We start from the raw sequence: 21608 nt of genomic DNA, 5'->3' as shown, positions 1-21608 counted from the left end.
CAGAGCGGACTACATCTCCCGGCGGCCCCGCGGGGCGGGCTCGGCAGCCAATTAAATGCGGCAGCACAGGGTAGGCGGGGCTGGCCGGGGCCAATCGGGCGCGGGCAGCTGCAGCGGCGGAAGCGGCGCTCGGCAGCGGCGGCGACGCGGGGCGACCGGCCTCAGGGACCGGCGCACGGCACCGCCCCGAGCACAGGTACTGCTGCGGCCGGCGCACGGTATCACCCACATCTGCGGGCCGGAGCTGGCTCCGAGGAAGGGCTGCGGGTAGGGGGCGGCGGCCGCCGCTTCAGAGCGCAACGGCGGCAGGGGAGGAACGAGCCTCCGGCCGGCGGAAGGGCCGCGGAGGGGGTATCGCGAAGGGACGGCAGCAGGGCAGAGTGGCGCGGCGCGGCGCGGCCCGGCCCGAGGCGGCGGGGCCGTCGCGCTGCCGGGCACATCCGGGCCCTGCGGCCCATCGCGGCGGCGCGGCGGGGCGGGGCGCGCAGGGCGGGCGCTGATTGGCCGGCGCCGCCCCTCCGCCATTGGCCGGGCGCCGCGCGAACCCGCCCGCGCGGGCGCGCCGGGGTGGGTGGGGCCGCGGGGCCGCGCCCGGAGAGCGGGAGGGACGGAGGGAGGTCGGGGACGGCGGGGCCGGGCCGGGCGTGTCGCGACATAACGGCCGCGCTGCCCACCCGCAGGTGACATGAGCTCGCAGCAGTTCCCCCGTTCGGGCGCGCCTCCCGCCGCCCTGGGACCAGCGCCGCCGCCCATCCCCACCAGCGGCTCGGCCGGGATTATCGCCCCCGCCGCCACAGGTAAGCGCCATCCCGAGCCCGCGTCTGTCGGCTCCGGGGGCGGGGAGCGATACCGGGGACCTCGCCCCGCCCATCACTCTCTGCCGCCTCGGCGGGAGGAGCGAGGAGGCCCCGCGGGCCGGGCTGGAAGCTGCCGCGGTTCCGCGGGCGGAGAGCACCGGGGAAGGCAGGGCGGCTCCGGCAGAACCGGGATGCGCCTTAGCTGCCCGGTGTCTGCGCGCAGGTGCCTGTCCCGCTCAGCATCTCGTGGAGCTGGAAATGGGGTGGGAATTGTGATCCCAGCTCCTGCTGTCCCTGCCACGGTGACAGGTTTGCAGAAGTGACTGGGGGAGCAGCTTCATTTCCAGGAGGTTTTATACTTTTCTTCTGCTCGATATTCAGATACATATTGCATTAAATGTGCGATATGTATCTGAATACATATTGCACATTTATCTAAGTGTGCATTTCATGCTGTTTGATCTGGGACTTAATAGCTGTTACTTAGATAATTAAATATTTTTCACTTCACAAAGAAAAGTTAGTCAATCTGTGTTTAAAGAAGGTATTGAGTTGGACTTCTCACAGTTGACCCCAGGTTCCCCAACATTGCCCAGCCCATCACTTCTGAGGGGAAGCAGTGCCAGAATTCCCAGTTTCTTCATCCCTGGAATATGTTTTATTGTCAGTGAACTTCTTTAATTTCAATATTTCCGATGTCTTGGAAATATCGAATAGTGGGTGACCAAAGCAAGCTCTGTAACAATTCTGACCTTTTTCTCTGTTTTTCCCTAGTGAGTGACGAATCCAGTCGTGAGCCAGAAGTTGCTCCCAGGGAGCACATGGGCCCCAGTGGCTCCATCCAGCCCCGGGAGGAGAAGCAGGAGCCCGTGGTGGTCCGGCCATACCCACAGGTCCAGATGCTGACACAGCACCACCCTGTCCAGTCTGGTGCCCCAGTGACAGTGACAGCACCACCAGCACATTTGACTCCAGCTGTGCCACTTTCTTTTTCAGATGGACTTATGAAGGTAATGAGAGGATTCATCAGTACAATCTGTATGAGTTGAGGAAAAGTGAATTACACCAAAACCTTCCCTGCTTTTGATTCTAAAACTTTCCTTGCATGGCTCTGCTAACTGCAGTGCCTTCTGGGTTTGGCTGTTCCAGATGATACACTGAGGCCTTGCTAGTATTTCAGCATTATTTTGTTTATCTTTGAGGAGACCAGTGATTTCACTCAGTTTCTGAAGTCTTCCATTTTCTCTGCAGGATATAAAGTTAACTGGTAATATCCAGTGTCTGTAGGGCAATACCATAGCCCTGACAGATTCCACTGATGACCCATGCCAGAACCTGCATAATTCCAGGACCAAATATGCCCTTTCTTTGTTTGGAATAACCAGATGTTCAGTATCTTTCCTCTCCAAATATTAAGCCATGTTTACATAAACTTTTTCCTCAGTCTTTGACCCCACAGAATGATTACTGCTTCAACACTGGACTCTCATTTGAAGTTGTAAATGTTTCTGTTTTTCTATTTCTTGCAGCCTCCCTTGAAGCCCACCATGCCCAGCCGGCCCATTGCTCCCGCTCCACCCTCCACTCTCTCAGCTCCCACAAAGGTCCCTGGCCAAGTGACTGTGACCATGGAAAGCAGCATACCACAGGCTCCAACCATCCCTGTGGCAACCATCAGTGGGCAGCAGGTCTGGTTTTTTGGTGGCTTTTCTGTTCCATCTCACTGCATGCTCAGATCAATACAAGTACAGCTGAGGTGGGCTTTTGCAGCAGGAGGGGTGTAAAGAGAGCAGGTTTCCCTGTTCAGTGCTGCTTGGACCATTAAACTTCAGGCTTGGTTATCACTGTCTCTTTCCAAAGCTGCTGATTTGTTGGGATCATCCAACTGAGATAGCACAGCCAGGCTGTGATGGCAGAGCCATACCCAAAAGCTGGGTCTTTCCTTAAAAGCTCCTGCTGTGTCAGTGTCACTTGGAGAATTTCTGCTGTAGAGAACCTGCTGGATTCATTATTGCACTGTTCTTCAGCTTCCCTGGGAGGAGATCAGAAGAGACCAGTGAACAGTTCCTGGGCTTGCACAGTGTTCTTACTGAACTAGGAGTGACAAAATTTGAGGGAGTCTGAGTAGATAATGACCTGAATTTTTTTTTCTCCTCTAACTTGACTGCAGAGTCAAGTTAGAGGAGAAAATAACCCTGCTGGTTTGAAAATAGTTTGTCAGAACAGTCACTACTAAACCTCTCAGGGTTTTGATGTAAAGTGCCTTTGGGTGGACTTGAGTTAGTCTGGCTAAGGATGTGCAGCAATTTCAGTGGATTTATCTTACATTATTATCCCCAGGGGGTCTAGAATTATAAAAAGTAGAATTTGTTCCAGCATTTGCCAGGTTTCCACCATTCTCTCAACTTTATTGGAGAGGTGGTATGAAACTATGCCTTGATGTCACCAGTGCTAGAAGGGACAACTCTGTAGCTGTTTGTGGGTGGCTGCTGGGTGACTGTCACCCAAGTAGCCACCATCAAAACACAGCAGTGAAACAGAGAAGTGTTCACATCTCCTGGTGTCAGCAGGCTCTGTAACTTTATCCTGTACAAGCACCTGCCTCTTTCTCCACTCAGCTTTTAATGCATGCAGCCTTGGTACACCAAGTATTCCTCCAGGATCTCTTTTCTGTCTCTGAGGCTGAGATATGGTGATTCTGTGGCCACTGATTTTTTTGTCAACTCAGCTGACTTGTTTTGTTCTTGAACTCTGCAGGGGCATCCCAGTAACTTGCATCATATCATGGCCACCAACGTGCAGATGTCCATCATCAGGAGCAGTGCTCCTGGGCCTCCACTGCACATTGGAGCTTCTCATCTGCCCCGAGGTAAAGATCAAGCTGTGCTGTCCCTGCCTTCTGCTCACAGGCTCTCAGTGCTGCATTTAGCCCACACCTCTGAAACTCCTCACTGCTAATGCAGCTATTCCCTCAGATGGTAGAAGTGCTGGCATGAGGGAGTGACTGCTGGCCTTTTAAGAATTGTGTTGCCTTCAGCCATTTAGGGCAGGACCACGTGACAGTGTTTAAAATGCTGGCAGACACCAGCACATCTGTTATTCTAATTCTTTGCTGTTAAAACAATCAAGAAAAAACATCCATGGGTAGAGATTCACCTGCCCTGCAAAATGTCATGTACATGTACAAGTATTGCTCACCTATGGCAGTTGTGAGCCACATTCTTGTGTCCCCCTGTCACAGGAGCACTCATGCATTGTTATGCATGCTAGCACATCATATTGTGTGCATTTGCATTTACCCATGAGTTAAATGCTGGTGATAACTACAGGCTCTTTTTCCCCAGCATTTTGGAGGCTACAGCTTGTAAAACAGGAGATCAGCCCCTTTATGCAGCCCTGTGCTCAGTACAGCCTGCAGATTTCTGACTGTAGCTTTGCTTTCAAAGTCTCATGGGTTGGGTTTGCAGTTCAGCTTTAAATTGATCTGAATTCCAAGTACCATTTATCATTTTATTTCTTTTTATGCTCAATGTTATTTGCTGGCTCACTCAAGAAAAATGAATTGATGTGAACAAAACCATAATCTTCTTTAACTAGAGCAGGTGGAAGGACTCTGGAGGTTTATCTGTAGCTACAGTAGTGTTCTTCACCTGATTCTGAGGGACAGCTGCCACAGACTTGGACTCTCAGTATACATTTTCTTTTTTCTCTGGGTTTGAATATTAACTTTTGAGGTAATTTCAATGGAGGACATGTACAGAAGATATACAATCCAGTCCATCATCTGACTGCAAGGCTATTTGCCTGCTACTGTGATTTATTATGATCAGGAGTCATCAGACAGGAGACAAATTAATCTGTTGCTGCAGGTTTAAATGGTGTGGAGTTTTGGTCTTGTACTTTTAAGGGGAGGTGTAGCTGTTTGTTTTGTTTTGTGTGGTGTTTCCTTGTTCTTTTGGTTTCCTCCTTTTGCAAGTGTATTTTTCTTCTGAACTTCATCAGCTGCAGTGAGATCATTGCTGGTATCGGATGACTTATTTACACATTGGCCCAGTAATCAAACTGAATTATTTCTACTGACTTCCATAGCTTGGAATAAGAAAACATGGCATTTGCAATTCAAGGCTATTATAAGGGAGTAAGAAGTACTTCTAAAGCAAACTAATTTAAAATAATACCTACCCCTCCACACATGCTTTTGTAAACCTTATGTATATTTGTTGAAAGCTTTATTTTTACACCAACATCACATGAACTGCCCTGAATATGAAATGCATTAGAGCTGAAATACCAGCTGATGTCAGGGTCTGTCTGTGGTTGTGATGGAGCTAAATTTTAACGTGCTTGGTTTCTTCCCCAGGTGCAGCAGCTGCTGCAGTGATGTCCAGTTCTAAAGTAACCACAGTCCTGAGACCAGCCTCGCAGTTGCCAAATGCAGCTGCAGCCCAGCCAGCAGTTCAGCACATCATCCACCAGCCAATCCAGGCAGGTAGCAGCCAGGCAGCTCTGCACATCACTGACCTCCACTGCTTCCTGGCACTCAGCTGTAATGTATAACCTCTAATATTTGTGTGCACTGGGCTGCAGCTACTGTCAGCTCTCTTCCAGGTCTATTTGCTGTGTTTCCTTCATAGACTTGGTGGGTTTTAATCTAGCTCCAGAGTGCTTAGAAACTGGAGACAATTCCATTGTCTCCAATGGAAGACAAAACTTAGACAATTCCATTCAGACATGCTCAAGTTTTAAAGTCTGAAAGGACCAGTACAATGTGCTGGTGTCAATTTATTTTTCAATATGTTAATTGATGTAGAATTTTTGAAATCTCACTATAATATGCTTCTGTATATCTTGGCTTTTGTACCTGTATAAGGAGAATATGGTAGATCTTGTCTCCCTACAGCAGTGCTAGTGTTCAGCCCTAGGGTTAAACATCTTCCCACTGTGATTTCAGTTAGGATCCCAATCACCTCTAACTTTGTGTGTACTGGGATTTCTTTTCTTTTCATTCTGAAGGGAACTGACCTTTGAGGTTTTTCCTCAAGGTCTTTAATGTTAACTTTGTTGCTTCCTGGTTCCTGTGCTGTATGTGTTTTGAAAACCAGGACAGTTCTGCTTAGGAGCTTGCAGATCAATTCAGGAAGATTGGAAATGTCTCAGAATGCCAAAACTTAGTGTTGAGGTGCAGGGAAGCCAGTTTTAATCAAGGAATTCCTAGTTGTTCTCTAAACAGCAGAATTTCCTTTCTGAATGTTCTCTCTTTGACACTTTTTTGTTTTTTAATAGTCTCGTCCTCCTGTGACAACTTCAAGCACTATTCCTCCTGCAGTGGTGGCAACTGTCTCAGCCACGAGAGCTCAGTCCCCTGTTATAACCACAACAGCAGCACATGCCACGGAGTCAACCCTCAGGTAAAGCCTACAGAAACTCTGTATTTGGCAGAAATTGCAGCAAGGGGAAATGTTAATCAGCCTGAGCTGATAATCCTCTACTTATGGGAGGATATAAAATGAAAATGGTAATGTTTGCACAGTGCAAATCCTTGTGGGTCTGTGAATAAAAATGGGTATAAGCATGAACTTACACACATTTATAAGGGTGAAAGGGCTTTATAAGGGCTCTGTGTTATGAAAAAGAATGACCTTAAGGAATGATTTTTGTAGTCCTGCTCCCTGGACAGCAGAGTTTGTGTTGCAGGAACTTGTGGCTATTTGGTCTATACTTTTTATGAAGACACAGTGAAAAGTGTGAAGTTCAGCTGATAAGAGTTATCCTAACTCCTGGCTGGGTGCATAGGGCAGATGAGGACAGAGCAGTGTAGCTCAAATTCCTTGTGTTGCTTTGCCACGTGATTGACAGCAGCGCTGCTGTCAGTGGGGAGGACATAAGGCCTGCTGAGTGTGCCTGTGTTGTATCTCCCACACTCAGTCTCCAGAAGGATTTGTTGATGATTGCTTTTCTTGCTCTGCAGCCGCCCCACGCTGTCCATCCAGCAGCACCCGCCCTCTGCAGCCATCAGCATCCAGCGGCCGGCGCAGCCGCGGGACACGGCCACGCGCATCACGCTGCCCTCGCACCCTGCCATAGGCACCCAGAAACCACAGCTCCACACCATGGCCCAGGTAGGCTGCAGGCAGCAAAACACCTCCTGCTGCTTCTTCACACTTGCCTATAGCGTGCAGGCTAAGATTGCATTTTGGAGAAGAGTTAGGAATTAGTGTTCTGTATGGTCAGTGCAAGGTGATTCCATACTAAATATAGGTGTTAAATTTAGTAGTCTTCTAACTTGAAGATTTTTTTTTTCATAGAAAACCATTTTCAGTACTGGTACTCCAGTGGCAGCAGCAACTGTGGCACCTATTTTGGCAACGAATACCATTGCTTCAGCCACCACAGCTGGTGAGTATTCATAATACTGTTGTGGGAGCATCATGAGGGCTGGGGTTTGTTGCTTTTTGTTGGCTTTCTTTGAATTTAGAACCCAATCATTTTTGAGCAAATCTTTTTTTGTGATAAAGACTGCATTTGAAGATGCATGAGCAGGCTGCAGGAGTGAAATTACTGAGTTCCTCAGGGAGGTTGTCTGGTTTGGGGGTTTTGCCCTCTTTAGGATGTGGATACACTGGCATGGTAGGGCTCCATAGAAAGATCTCCTATGAAGTTTGTTTTTTTCCTTCAGGTTCTGTTTCTCACACCCAAGCGCCTACAAGCACCATTGTTACCATGACAATGCCCTCACATTCTTCCCATGCTACAGCTGTCACAACCTCAAACATCCCAGTTGGTGAGTGATTTCAGTTCTCAGAAGAATGTGTAATTCGTGCTTCAGTTTTTCTCTGCATGCTGGAAGTGTTTGTGCATGTTAGCAAATTAAGGAGGGTTTCTCAGGCTGGGAGAAACCAATTAACAGGTCTAGTATTCTAATATTTTTTAATAATAGGAAGAAAGGTTCTAGGAGAAGCAGGAAATAAAATGGCTCATTTACTTTGTTGAATTTTTAGACAAACTTGGGCCTTTTGGCATTTCAAAACTTGCATTGGATACTCTAAAAGTTTTAACTGCTTGGTGATAGACTATGGCTTTCATAGCTGACTCTGTACTTCATGTCCTTCTTGAGGTGTTAGGTGTAGCCTAGCTGGATTTGATTAGTGTGTTCATTTGAATGTAAAATACAAAGGCCTAAAGGTGGGAACTTGACTTGCCTGGATGTGGAATGTGCCTGAGATGTTTCCTACAGAACTGCATAAGTTTCCTTTTGTTTGTCTGTTTTCCTGCTGACATCCTTGTTCTTTTGAAATCTTTTAATCTCTTCCCCAACCATAAATTTCCCAGGAGTGAAATTGTATCTCATACATCAGTGTTTCTTGTAAAGTTCTTGTAGGTGTTTTCTTCCTTTTCATGACCTCTGTCCACAGATACTTGTCTGCCTTGGGCTAATTTCCCTTGATCTTTGCTTTCAAAACTCAGATAACTTGTTCTTGACATCAGAATGGTTTGGGCTGATCCTAAAATAATTAACTTAATCCGAGCACTGAAGTGACTTTATTAGCAAGTACCATTTAGATGTGTATTTAGACTATCCATCCATTCTGATATAAATTGATGAGAAATGCTTTGTTCTCCTTTTTCTTTTGGCCCATTGTAGGTAGGAAATAATTTGTGGATAGGGTGGGTTGGTTTGGGTTGAGAGGGAAGGGAGTAGTGTTGGTTGTTTTGTTTGACAAGGTTATTGATCTTGCTTTGCAGTGTTTACTAGCCTTTCCTTTGACTGTCAGTTGATGATGTGTTTGTCTTCTTGCAGCTAAAGTGGTTCCCCAGCAAATCACCCACACTTCTCCCCGGATCCAGTCTGATTACACAGCAGAGAGGAGTAACCTCATACCTCTGTCCAGCCACCGGGCATCTCCAAATCCAGTAGCCATGGAAACCAGAAATGATAACAGGTGGGCAGAACCAACAGCTCTACCCATGAGAGTGTGTGAGCAGGGTGTGAGTGCCCTGTTCTGCTGTGCTGGAAATAACATTGTAAAAACTGAGGGGGAGGATGGGATTTGGTAGTTCAGGGAGTGCTAAAGGGCACTGGAGGTTACCTGTTGGACTCTGTGTAACACTTGCTCTCTTTGATGCTGTAGGCAGTCGGTGCCTGTCCAGTTCCAGTATTTCTTACCCACCTATCCCCCCTCTGCCTACCCTCTGACTGCCCACACCTACACCCCCATCACCAGCTCTGTGTCCACCATCCGCCAGTACCCAGGTAAGCCCAGCTCGGGGCAGGCTTTGTTGAGCTTACAGCTTATGGATGTGCTCTAGTGATGGAAGGAACTAAAAGGATTTTGTTTGACTGTGACAATTAGTCACAAAAAGTCTCTGATGATTTGTTGTTTTTTTCAGGAGTTTCATATTTGATATCCCAGGGGCTCTGTGTCTATAAGTAAAAGTTTTGAGTCTACAAATCAAAATAGTTTGGCTCCTCCAAACCAAGCCAACTCTTTGATACATCTTCATTCCCTGGTGTTCTGATAAGCTCTTTTAATATCTTTTCATGTGAATGTACAGTTTGAGAGAGAAACCTGAACCAAAAGGGAGAAGCTAATTTGCATTGCACAGTTGTATTAGTGTTCTGTTGAGAAGAATGGAGAAATTAATGTATTTGAACAGTCACAGTAATTTGCAGTCAAAAAAACGATGCATAGCCCAAACTTATGTCATTCTAAGACAAAATTTGGAACACTTTTACCTTACCAGGCTGTTTAGGGCTGTTCTCTATAATGGGATAATTTCCACTATCCAAACTGCAAGAACATGCACGATGTGGATTTTCATGGCATATCTGTGTCTGCTGGCAGCATGATACCTGTGAGCAGTACAGAGGAAATTTAGAAGGACTGGGAGGTGGCAAAGCCCATTTGTTGAACAGGAAGGCAAAGAATCACTAGGTTTTTTTAGGTTGAGAAAGACCTTTAAGGTCATCAAATCTAACCATTAATCCAGCACTCCCAAAGCCACCACTAAATCATCTTCCCAGGTGACATGTTTTTAAATACTGCCAGGGGTGGGGACTCCACCACTTCCCTGAGCAGCATGTGCCAGGGCTTAACAACCTTCTATGTGAAGAATTTTTTCCTACTATCCAATCTAAACCTTCCCTGACAGAACATAATTGCACACAGTCAGGGGTTCCAGTTCTGGAGGGATATTGGGGTGCTGGTAGGCTAATGGTCATTTGTATAAATGCAGATGTATATTCTTCATCAGGAATTTATTGGCAGAGACATTTTACTTGTTAAATTGACTTGAGGAATCCATGGAAGGTATTAATTATGGCAGCTGGTGGTGGCATTCAGGGTATGAGGAGGAAGGTACACCTATGCTGAGCACAGCTGGGTAAGGGTACAGAGGATTTCAGAGAAGACTTTTTAAAGGATCACTGAGATAAGGAGAGTTATGCAGAATTTTGGTTTTCCAAATGGTGGTTGTGTTTTACTTAGTATCATAAAAGGATTTTGTTGGATAGAAAGTTTTGCAATAACAGTGTTTTGACTAAGAGAATAAATGTGCCAATCTTTATACAGAGCCAGTTTTGGGCACCTGGTTTCAGTTTTTGATGCCTGTTTTTAGAGTGTCTTGTCAGCACAAGAACTTGATGGAAATGCTGTAACAATGATAAAACCTGCTTGTTCTGCATTGTTAGCAAGCAAGGCCATTGTTGGCAAGTTTACTCTTGCATTCTGTGCATGGCTGCAGAAATCGTGGTGCAGCTCTGCAGAGCCTGGAAATCTGGAGATCCAGGGTCTGCAAGTGGCCCAGAAGTATTATTTTATTTAAGTGCTGCATGGGAGAACTGTAATACACTGTATAGTGGATCTGAAAAGGTGGAATCAGTCATTTAGAGCTGTGAATTTATTTAAATGATTGAGCTGCTTAGAGCAGATGTATTGTTGGGAAAATTGTTCTGCCACTGAAAGATAATTGTGTTCATTTGAGCTGTGGGATCCAGCCTGTAACTGGCTCCCTGGTATATCTGGCCTATTCTGAAGCCAGATAAGGTTGTGGTCAACTTCAGAGTTGAGTTGGCTTCAGAGCACAAGAAATTTCTTAGGTTTCTGATTACTTTTAATCTATTTTTTAAGGAGGGAAAAATGCCAAGTGTTGGTACTTACAAGCACTGTAAAATACGATAATGAACAAAAATAGAGCACAGCATTTTGAGACTGTAATTTGAGTCTACCTAAATAAAAGCAGAGTTAAACTGCTTTTTTCTCTCTTGCTGCAATTAGAAATAAAAAATTTGAATTAAAACCAACAGTAATTAATTCCTCTGGCAGACAGTTTACTCTCCTATTTACTACTGCAACAAGCGGAATGGCAAATTAATTTTTCAAAGCAAAAAATAATCTCTGAAAAGTTAGTATTTGAGTAGGAAGTGGGAGGGAGAGCTGAGATGACCTGCTGGTGAGGTGTCTGTGCTGCTCCAGTTTCAGCCCAGGCGCCCAACTCGGCCATCACGGCTCAGACCGGTGTGGGAGTGGCCTCCACCGTGCACCTGAACCCCATGCAGCTGATGACAGTGGATGCATCTCACGCCCGGCACATCCAGGGCATCCAGCCTGCCCCCATCAGTGCCCAGGGCATCCAGCCTGCCCCCATCAGTGCCCAGGGCATCCAGCCAGCGCCCATCGGGACCCAAGGACTGCACCCTGCTGCACCCATGGGCGCGCAGGGGCTGCAGCCGGCACCCATCGGGGCCCAGCAGCCACCGGGAGACACCAAAACCTCAGGTAAGACAAGTCCTCTCTTCAGAGCAGCTGGGCTGCTGTCCTGCACATTTGGCTGTGACTGATGGTGTAGTTACAGTCTCTGTGGTCCAGAGGTGGCCACTGAATACATCCATGCACATATTCTCCCAGCAAATGCTTGTTGGCTGTTTCTGAAGGGATTTATTTTTAAAGCTTGCTAGTTGGAGCATGTGGGTAGCCTTGGATGGGTTATTTCAGTGGAAAAGATTGATAGTGCCTGAGCTTAAACAAATGCCTTTAGTAAGGCCTTGTAGCAAAAGTAATTTACAAGTGAGTGATGTTCTCTGGCTGTGCATCCCAGGAGCAATTAGGGTACAGCCAGGTACCTTCTGCTATTGGTAACCTGATCCTGAGCTGTGACAGAAACCATCTTGCATGATACGTGATTGGTCTGATGAAGCCCCAAGAACTTAGTGGAGGAACAGGAGATGGCATCCAAGAAAATAAGCTATTGCATAGCTGGCAGGCACTGCACAGTGACTTACTGGCTGTCCACATGCTCTGCATCCCTCAGTTGGCCAAACAGGCTCTGGCAGAAGTCAGAATGCAAACACATCTGATGTCACTTACATACAGCTGGCATGTGTTGCCACATGGGCTCTACCAGAAGTGTTGCTGTGTTGACCCAATTGTGTTGGTGATCTCCCTAGTGATTTCTGCCTTTTCCTTGTCTTCTGGAAAAGATAATTTCCCTAGAAGTGGTTGTTAGGCAGGAAGTAATATCTGTCTTCCCTGAAGAAGGTTCTGTGATCAGATTGCTTGTGGCAAAGGCAGTGCTTATAAAGGAGTCTTAAAGTACTGCAGTTAGAGACTGAGGGACTCAGAGAATGGACAACATGTGCTCTGCAGACACCTGTTTGTCATCACATTCCCCTAAGTAACTGCTGCTTTCCACTCTCTGTTTTTTTCTGTGCTGTGTCCATGTCCATCCTTCCCAGCAGTAGTCTTGGCAGATGGAGCCACCATTGTAGCCAATCCTATTAGCAACACATTCAACACTGCATCTGCAGCAACTACAGTTGTGCAAACCCACAACCAGAGTGCCAGTGCCAGTGCTCCAGCCCAGGGCTCCTCACCACGCCCCAGCATCCTTCGCAAGAAACCAGCCACGGACGGGTGAGTGGAACTGAGGGTGACACGTGGGTGCCACTTCCGTGCAGTCCAGCCCAGCCAAATGGAATCATTTCAGTGGAGATAAGGAATACTCCAGCAGATTATTCAGTCAGCAATGGTTATAAGTAACCTGCTGATCAGTGAAACAATTCTTTTCCTCCCCCAGGGCAGGATATAGTTTTCTGTAGTGTTAATAATAAAACAAGAAGGACAGTTTGTCTCCTAGGTCTTGAAAGTGGCCTTTTGAGAAAAAGTGGATTTGAGGCTTTCTTGCTTAGTGTGTGATAAGAAGAAAGAGTTCATAGTCTGCTAAAATTAGAATTGGGTGCTTTTTCTTCAGTGCTTTTCTTGGAAGAATATATGGATGAGTGGAAAGGATAGGATTAGTACCCTGCTGTGAAATCTGATTAGGAAAAAGAGAGGGAGTAACTTAAACTCTTAAAATATTTTATGTTGCCTGTCTATTTTTAAATGCCTTAATAAAGAGGCAAGAGACAGCTTTAGAATTAACAATGCATTTCCTCCCAGCTAGCAACTGAAAACGTGTGGTACTAATGTGTCCTGTGAGATTAAAATTGCATACTTTTTATGTGGGTGGAAACCTTTTTTAAGGCAGAGAAGCTGTAGGCTGTAAAACTGAACGAGAAGTTAAAGACTCAGGTAGATCACTAAAGACTATTTCAATTTGTTGATTATTTTGGATAGCAGTTTGACGTTTAGTCCCATGGGAGAATAAAGAGTGTCTAAAAGATCTTAATCAGCCTTATCATCCTAATATCCACACTCAGGCCTTGAGGTCCTGGAGCTAGGCTCTGGCAGTCAGGTCCAGCTAAAGGGAGCAGCTGCCCATGTGAGCACTGTTTAGCTCCAGATGATTTGCTCAGTCTTGAAGCAGCAGTGGCATGGCCAGACCCCTTGTCCACTGCTGGAGCCTGGCAGCTGCAGCAAAGTGTTCTCCCTGACAGGATGAAAGTCAAGGTGGCATTCTTGGAGAAGCCCTAAATTGGGTGAGACTAGGCCAGAGCAACTTTTATTTTAAAAGAAAATAAAATAGCTAATTTGAAAAGTAAAATGAGACTCTTTGTGCAGCAAATTGGTTACACTGAAGACAGAGAGCAGTGCTCCAGCCATAACTCCTGTCCTGGTTTGTGTAAGAGAGCTGATTTCTTTGCTCTCAGAGGTGTTTGTCTTTGCACCAGGGAGGTGGGGATCCTAGATCTGTGTGTCTCTTTCAGGCTGGCAGTCCGGAAAAGCTTAATTCCCCCTCAGCCACCTGAAGTGGCCAGCACACGTGTGGAGAGCACGATGCGAAGCACGTCTGGATCACCAAGGCCTGCTGGGTAAGACTTTTGGGAACAGCCAACTTTTGGGAACAGCAAAATAGTTGCATTCTATTTGTTTGAGTTCTTTGGCTATTGGAGCACTTTTCTTTCCTTTGGGAAACAATCTGTTTTGAATTTGTGACAAACTCGAACAGCATTGACAAGTTCTGCTGTTTGTGAAGCTAAGGGAATTGCCTTTAAAAACTGTGGTGATGAGCATTCACAGAAACAAACAAAAAACCTTCTACTAGTGTAAGGGGAGATAGGCCTCAAAACTTTTTTCTATAGTACTTGAAAATTAATGCTGAGGAAAGGTAAATTGGAAGGGAAAGTTGAAGCAGGGCAACTTCTGCCCTGCTTCACTTGAGCTCAGTGGCTTTACAATTTGTTGTTTTATAACTGTAAGCCACAGTAGGAGCTCCTGCAGAGGATGGGGCCAGTACAGTTGTGGGTAAAAATTCCTCTTGGCTGCATTGTAAAACTGTTTTGATCCTTTTACAAGCATTTTGAAGTTACCTGGAATTAGTCATGAGATTTGTTTGTCACAGTGAATGGAAAAAAGTAGTATCTGTAATCAATGCAGATAGAAAGATTAGATTAATCTGTAATCAATACAGATTAGAAAGGGAGAGGAGGAGAAAATATAACTGAGATTAAACCTTCTCCTGTTGTTAAACACTTTACTGAGCCTGGTGGGTGCAGGAAAAACTGAATAATCTGACTGCACTTTGGCTCATTCCTTTTGTGCTGCATGCTCACAACCTGAGATACAGTTCACTTCACTTCTGCTTTTATTTGTGCTACAGGGGCAAGCCAAAGCCTGAAATCCACGTGTCCATGGCCACCCCAGTGCCTGTGTCTATGGAGGCAGTGTGTAACCAAGGTGGCGAGCAGCCCACCATCACGGTGCCCCCGAGCTCGCAGCAGCCCCCCTCTGCCATCCCCACCATCATTGCAGCTGCCAGCCCCACCTCCCAGCCTGCAGCAGCCCTCTCCACCATCCCAGGAGCTGTGGCAGCTGCTCCACCGACTTCCACCACCATCGTGGCAGCTCCTGCTCCTCCATCCACCATGAGTGGGGCCCTGTCAGCGGTGCTGGGCCCTGTGGTACCAGAGATCAAAATCAAAGAGGAAATGGAGCCTATGGACATCATGCGGCCGGTATCTGGTACGTGGCTGGGAACCATCAGGTTGGGTTTTTTGCTTTTGAGACAGTCGAGGAATTAGGAGGGTTTTTCAACAGTTTCATCTTGAAAATGAAAGGATATCTCTTCCATGGTAGCACAGAGCATCAGAGTTCCCATATGCTTTATAAAGATCTTTTTTGCCTTTTTCCTAATCTCCCATGAAATCACTTCTTATTAATCACTTCTTATTGTGGCTGCTTTGTTCACGTTCACATGATCCAAATCCAAAGAGTTTGTGTGAATTCTTTGCCTAAATGCTCATGCTCAGCAGTGGTACCAACATATTATGGAAGAGTTCAGTTGGATTCAGTTTGTTTACAAATCCTACTGTTCAGGTCCAGTGGCCCTTCTTGTATGTGAGGAATTCATGGCCACAATAGGATTTCCTAGGGCCCTTATGTGATTTATGGACATTTTTCTTTAGAACTTTTCAAAATGTTCATTATATTGCCTTACTTAACCAGCTTGGCCATAGTTGTTATCAAATGGCATGGTCAGTAAATTCAGATCCTTACAGATCTTATTGGGCACTATATAGTGGCAAAGTGATAGGAATGCATCCCACATTTATGGGTTTCAGAGTTCAGGCTTAGCTGTTGGTTTTATCACTCTCCTTGAAGCTGTCCTGTGAGAAAACAACTCCTGCTGCAGATGTGTCTGGAGCATGGGTACATAGCATTAAGCTCTTTGGGGCTCTTCTGTCTTTTCCTGGCATTTGTGGCCCAGTTGTCAAGAGATCACATCCCAGAAATTTTGTGCTGCAGCCTTAGTCATGGCTGATTGTCCTTCCAAGTTCAGGGAGTGTTCCCTCAGATTACCTGCCATGCTGCTGCCAGCTGCACAGGTGTGTTGGTTGGTGCAGGGACCTGCTGAGCAGTGTCACTACACCAACAGCAGCAGTCTTGACTGTACAAGCAGACCCCTGCAAGCAGAGTGCTGCAGTCCTGCTTTGATTCCATCTGACTCTCCTCTCATGAGAGAGTAGGGATTTGCTTACTGTGACAGTGACCTGTGCTGGTGTACATACGGAGGGTTTTTTTACAGTAACACAGAAGGATGTTAGTATGACTCCTTTTTGTAACATTGAATTGACATAAACTTCAAATATGAAGCAACTGAGGGACAATTGGTTCTGCTCTCATTCTTTATGTGTATGAGACACAAAGAATTTAGCTTAGAGGTTTGTCCTAATAATTACTGCTGGCTTAATATCTGGCCTGTTGGTACACATCACACCCCTCACACTGTGCTGAAACAGGACCTGCTGTTGGAGGTAGTGTTCAAACAGTGCCTTATCTTCCCACTGCTGATGGTTGGGTTCTTCTTTCTTCCTCTCAGCAGTCCCTCCTTTGACTACAAGTACTGTGTCTCCATCTTTGGCACTGCTGGCCAACAATCTTTCCATGCCTCCAAGCGATTTGCCGCCTGGTGCCTCACCAAGGAAGAAACCCCGTAAGCAGCAGCATGTCATCTCCACAGAGGAAGGGGACATGATGGAAACAAACAGCACTGATGATGAGAAATCCACTGCCAAGAGTTTGCTGGTGAAGGCAGAGAAGCGAAAGTCTCCTCCAAAGGAGTATATAGGTAATGACATCTCTGATGGCTTTGTTATTCTTCAGTATTTTCTCTTCTGTTTGTTTCTCAGAGAAGGTACCCTGTCACATTCCCACTTCCTAAATACGAGTAATAGAGAATCCAAGTATCTGTTCCTCACCACTTTCTGTATAGGACTGGGAAAATGAATTTTCATATTCCCACTTCCTAAATATGAGTAATAGAGAATCCAAGTATCTGTTTCTCAGCACTTTTTGTGTAGGGCTGGGAAAATGTCAGGGAAAATGAATTTTTTCAACACACCATTTTGTGTGAGGCAGCACCTACTGACCTGCTGCTGGAGTTCTTGAGGATGCCAGCCTGCTTTCTCTCCTGGATGACAATGCAGTTGTGGTTCCTCTTGCAGATGAGGAAGGTGTGAGATACGTCCCCGTGCGTCCCAGGCCACCGATCACGCTGCTGCGGCACTACCGCAACCCCTGGAAAGCCGCTTACCACCACTTCCAGAGGTACAGCGACGTCCGCGTCAAAGGTCAGTCTGGGCAGGGAGCACAGCGAGGGGAACGAGGCTGCACTGAGTCAGCTGTGCTTCTGTACATGAAAACATGGTCTGGTTATTGATGGAGCTGCTTTTGAGCAGTGATAGAAACGTGCTCACAAAAGGTATCTTCATAAAAGGGACGTGCTGCAGTGATAGACTGCAGCTGAGTGTTCTTATTGGACACCTAACACTTGGCAGTTAATCACAGTCATTCTGTATTTAGTGGAACTAGTCTTGTCAAATAACAAATGAGCTTTTAAAGAAGACTTTTTTACCTAATACAAGGAAATCAGAGATCAGATACTGTCTTCCAGACTTTTCAGCTAGTATTTTAGAATTTCTAAGCAGACTGGGTTTTCACAACTGTGCAAATACATCTAGGAGGGAGTAAAAGTAGTACAAGATGTACCATTTACTCGTTTGTGCCAGGTGTTTGAAACATTGAGCACTACATTCTTTAAATGAGAAAAAATGGGTTGTGATATACTCTTTCTGAAAGTACAGATAACCTGTTAGTCAGTGAGAGCAGCAGTCAGGTACATGGCAGATGGGAAGTCACTTTCCTGTCTGAATCAAATTGCTGCTCATTGTCATTTATTAGGTCATAGGGAGAGCAGAATTTGGGTTACTGTTGTTTGAGAGGAGAGGCCTGGCCAACTCCTGAAATTTGAGTACTGTATTCTTGTGTTTCCTGGTAACAGAAGAGAAGAAGGCCATGCTGCAAGAGATTGCCAATCAGAAGGGAGTGTCCTGTCGTGCACAAGGGTGGAAGGTCCATCTCTGTGCAGCGCAGCTACTACAGCTGGTAGGTGCATGGGGCTTGGAGCTTCCTGCAACCATGGGGGAACATGAAGCTGTGTAAGACAGGAAGACATTCTTACAAACTCAGTACACTGGGATGCCCTAAAGGAGCTGGTGTGTAGTGCCCAAAGGGAGCGGGACATGCTTTCCCCTTTCTCAGGAATGTGGCATAAGTGGCTTGGAAACTTGGAGTGTTGGTTTTGATCCAGACATAAGAGCTGATGTATTTTGTACAGATGATCAAAACTGGCAACTCCCTCCTGCTGATGCACAGGTCTGAAGAAGCGTCTGTTTGGGATGGTGCGGCTGATCTGAGGAGGCAGCACTGATCCACATTCCTGGATGCTTCTGTTTCAGGTTGGGGGTGAGGTAGGTGCTCTGCATTTTAGCACCAAACTCCCCAAAACCTCTGCATTCCTGGAATAGTATTGTGAGCAGTAGGGGAAGCAGTTGTGGTAGGATCCATGTTTCTTCAGAAGAGGAGCAATCCTGTAAAACAGGATGTTAAAAGGAATGATAGTGCCACATTTTGTCAGAGGCTCCATCTTCTGAATCACTGACAAGAGCAGCTGAGAGGGGAATGGATTGTCACTGTTTCTGTGTAGCTTTGTTAACATGGGCGAGTGTTTGCCAGCTTGGCAGTGACCCTTCTCATGAAGGGCTGATGTCTTTTAGACAAACCTGGAGCATGATGTATATGAGAGACTGACTGCCCTGCAGGAGGGACTCATCCCTAAGAAAAAGGCAGCAACCGATGATGACCTGCATCGAATCAATGAACTGATACAGGTAGGTCCTGTGGCCAAAACCCAAAACCATACCCTGGTTACAAGGCATCCTACTGCTGCTAGTAAAAGCTAAAGCTCACCTAAAAAACCCCATGTGGGTTCACTTCCTGTGTCACCAGTTACAAGGGGCACAGGTAGGGAAATGGGAAGGCATTGCTCAGAGCAGGCATTCTGTGGTTAATGACACGTGTTTCCTTTCAGGGGAACATGCAGAGGTGTAAACTCGTGATGGATCAAATCAATGAGGCTCGAGACTCCATGCTAAAGGTCTTGGATCACAAGGATCGTGTTTTGAAGCTTCTAAACAAGAATGGAACTGTCAAGAAAGTGTCCAAATTGAAGCGAAAGGAGAAGGTTTGAATGCAGACTAATGACTTTGGAAATGGAGAACGTGTACAGAACGGAGCTGAACCTTTTTGTAGTTTGGGTTTATTTTTAAGGAGAGCATCGGAATAAAAAAGGATGAGTTTAGGGAACAGATGGACACGTGAAGCCTGGTGACCTGAAGGGATTGTCCTTGATCTTGTCATAATGAACAAAAATTTCTCTCAGGCTCATCCCTTTTTAAATCTTTCCAGTCCCACTGTTTAACTCCTGATGTGTCAGGTATGGAGACGCCTGTAAGGCAGGAGGTTGTGCAGGGGACTCCAGGAGGCTGACATACAGCTATGGACCCAGACAGCAGCCAAGCTTCCAGCAGTGAAATGGCACTTCTTTCAGTTACCCCATTCAGTTCTCATTCTGACCTTCCAGTGTCTAAAGCAGCCTTCTTACACCAGTGCCACTGCACTAGGGGATCTGCCACAAAGAATCTCCAGCAGCTCAGAAGCCCTAGCTGTCAAGATTAAATAAAAATAAAAAAAAGGAGGGGGGAGGGGGGAAATCATTTCAAAGTGATATTATAGTGTCTGTGTCTGTGTTGGTGCTCTGGGATACTTGTGTTGAGGTACCTCTTGCAAGAGGTGCTGTAGCTGGTGTAATGTTGATTGTACGTACCACATACATCCTGAAAACATGAATAAAGGAATTGGAGGGTTTTGTATGTGAGCAGTTCATGTACCTTTGTACCAGTGAAACTCTTCAAGCTGTAAACTTGAAAACGAAGCTTTGGAAGAAGCCTGAGAGGAGGACAGAGCCTGTTGGGAACCAGCCAGCACCCTGTGCTGTGGAGGGTGAGTAATGCAGTTCCCAGTTCAGGTCCTAAAGATGAAATATGGATTATCCCCCATGCACTTGTGCATTTAACCATCATATTTTAGATGAATTGCTAAATAGTTCATTTTTAGTCTCCTTAGCAGGAACCTTCAGTGTCATGAACTAACTCTGTTAAGAATATATTCTTTTGCTCCTCCAGTTACAGTGCTGTTATCTTGCCTTTATTCAGAACGGAGTTCTTTCAGAACTTGGATTAAAAATGTAGTATTTAATGCTTATTTCCTGATTTTTATAATTAGAGAAGTAAGTAGAATGTCCATATTCACATGGTTCTTGTGTTTTTAACACATCCAAACCAAGTTTGTTTCAGCTTTGGATGGTAATCTTTCATGTTAGCTTGATTTTGCTCATTCAAATGAAACCACTTCCACTGTAAGATACAAGTCTCATATAATGATAATGAAACTACAGTATTAGGAGAGTTACAGTAGTTTTTTGTGTGTGTTGAAATTAAAAGCAGAGGTAAGACCAGAAAAGGTGGGAATTAAACTGCTATCACCCCACATTTCTTGTGCTGCAGGAACAGAAAGGCATGCATAACTGGTGAAGTATTTGTTTGATGTTGCCAAGGCAATAAAACACAGTGCTGACACTCCCAGGTTCCTAAGGACTCCACAAGAAGCTCTGTGGTGGTTGTGAAGTGGACTTATGTAGGGCTGGGAACTGTTTCATATCCTGGCAAAGGGGTTTGAGGTGCAATCCAAGGCATTACCAGCAGAGTGAGGTATGTGGGGGAAAGAAGGGAGGGAAGGATTCTTTTAAACGCTGCAGAAGTTAGGAATTCCCTCTTGATGGGTTCTTCTGGGTATTCTCACCCAGTTTTTTTGTAACCTTAGTTTTCCTAAGTTGCTCTTTAGGCCTGCTGATGCTGTTCCATAACCTTAGAATGGCAATAGTTACAGTGCTGCTCTTGTGCTGTGGAAACCATGGAGATTATGTAATGTTGAGGGCCAGGAGCAAACTGTAGAATGTGTCCCAGTCCACAGCAGGGGCTGGAACAAAACAAGCTTGAAGGGCATTTTCTACCAAATCATTCTGTGATTTTATTCTATAGGAGACAGTAAGATCCACTGACATTCACCCAGATTTCTCCAGCTCACGTTTTTGTGCCTCTTCTTTATTGCTCAAGTTTCAATCAGAAATGGCATAAATTCCATTTTCTAGTCTTGAAAAGGTTCAGCCAGTTTGTCTCTTGGGGTTGGATGTGCAGTGTGGGTACTCTGGGCTATGCAAAGTTTGCTCTTCATTATGCCCAGGAATTTCACCGGTGTTGTAGGAAGGGAATCAGGAATGAGCGCTGTGGTTTTCTCTATCCTATCCCTTATGTACCACATACAGCCACAACCACCCTTGCCCCCTCCACCGAGTGACTCCAAACCGCCCGTTGCCAGAAAATTCCCTCGTGCTGGAATGCAGAGCCTCTATTTCTACAAGCTGTCCCTAAACCCTTGAGAAAGTAACTGCTTCTCTACTTTGGTTTTTATGGTGCTGTGA

The 21608-nt window shown here is 45.9% G+C and overlaps 1 protein-coding gene across 4 annotated transcripts; it reads left to right on the top strand.

The window, feature by feature from the left end:
• The first annotated feature begins 94 nt into the window (after nt 1–94).
• Nucleotides 95–19941, top strand: SAP130 (Sin3A associated protein 130). Of its 4 annotated transcripts, none has more exons than XM_030226966.2 (21): nt 95–196; nt 681–797; nt 1572–1807; nt 2327–2485; nt 3555–3666; nt 5158–5282; nt 6081–6205; nt 6766–6916; nt 7103–7193; nt 7474–7578; nt 8596–8737; nt 8927–9048; nt 11270–11572; nt 12529–12706; nt 13939–14043; nt 14832–15193; nt 16551–16799; nt 17176–17301; nt 18012–18115; nt 18787–18900; nt 19101–19941. In XM_030226966.2, the coding sequence occupies exons 2-21, from the start codon at nt 686–688 to the stop codon at nt 19257–19259; spliced, it is 3180 nt and encodes a 1059-aa protein (XP_030082826.1). In that variant the 5' UTR covers nt 95–196; nt 681–685; the 3' UTR covers nt 19260–19941. The 4 variants fall into 4 exon arrangements, 3 of the variants coding, with proteins under 3 accessions (XP_030082826.1, XP_050834040.1, XP_030082827.1); XR_007778259.1 differs by lacking the exon at nt 95–196 and adding an exon at nt 18348–18480 and having other exon boundaries at nt 626–797; nt 19101–19129; XM_050978083.1 differs by lacking the exon at nt 681–797 and having other exon boundaries at nt 105–196.
• Nucleotides 19942–21608: the final 1667 nt, after the last annotated feature.

The sequence above is a fragment of the Serinus canaria genome, chromosome 9 (assembly GCF_022539315.1).
Source record: "Serinus canaria isolate serCan28SL12 chromosome 9, serCan2020, whole genome shotgun sequence".
Taxonomy (NCBI): Eukaryota; Metazoa; Chordata; class Aves; order Passeriformes; family Fringillidae; genus Serinus; species Serinus canaria.
Note: the sequence above shows the minus strand (reverse complement) of the source record. Positions and strands in the feature narration are given on the sequence as shown.

Excerpts from the sequence above, each read along its gene's own strand:
- SAP130 (XM_030226966.2), top strand. The coding sequence starts at position 686 with ATGAGCTCGCAGCAGTTCCCCCGTTCGGGCGCGCCTCCCGCCGCCCTG. Across the intron at positions 5,283-6,080 it reads TCATCCACCAGCCAATCCAG|TCTCGTCCTCCTGTGACAAC; the intron begins GCAGGTAGCAGC and ends GTTTTTTAATAG. Across the intron at positions 8,738-8,926 it reads GAAACCAGAAATGATAACAG|GCAGTCGGTGCCTGTCCAGT; the intron begins GTGGGCAGAACC and ends TTGATGCTGTAG.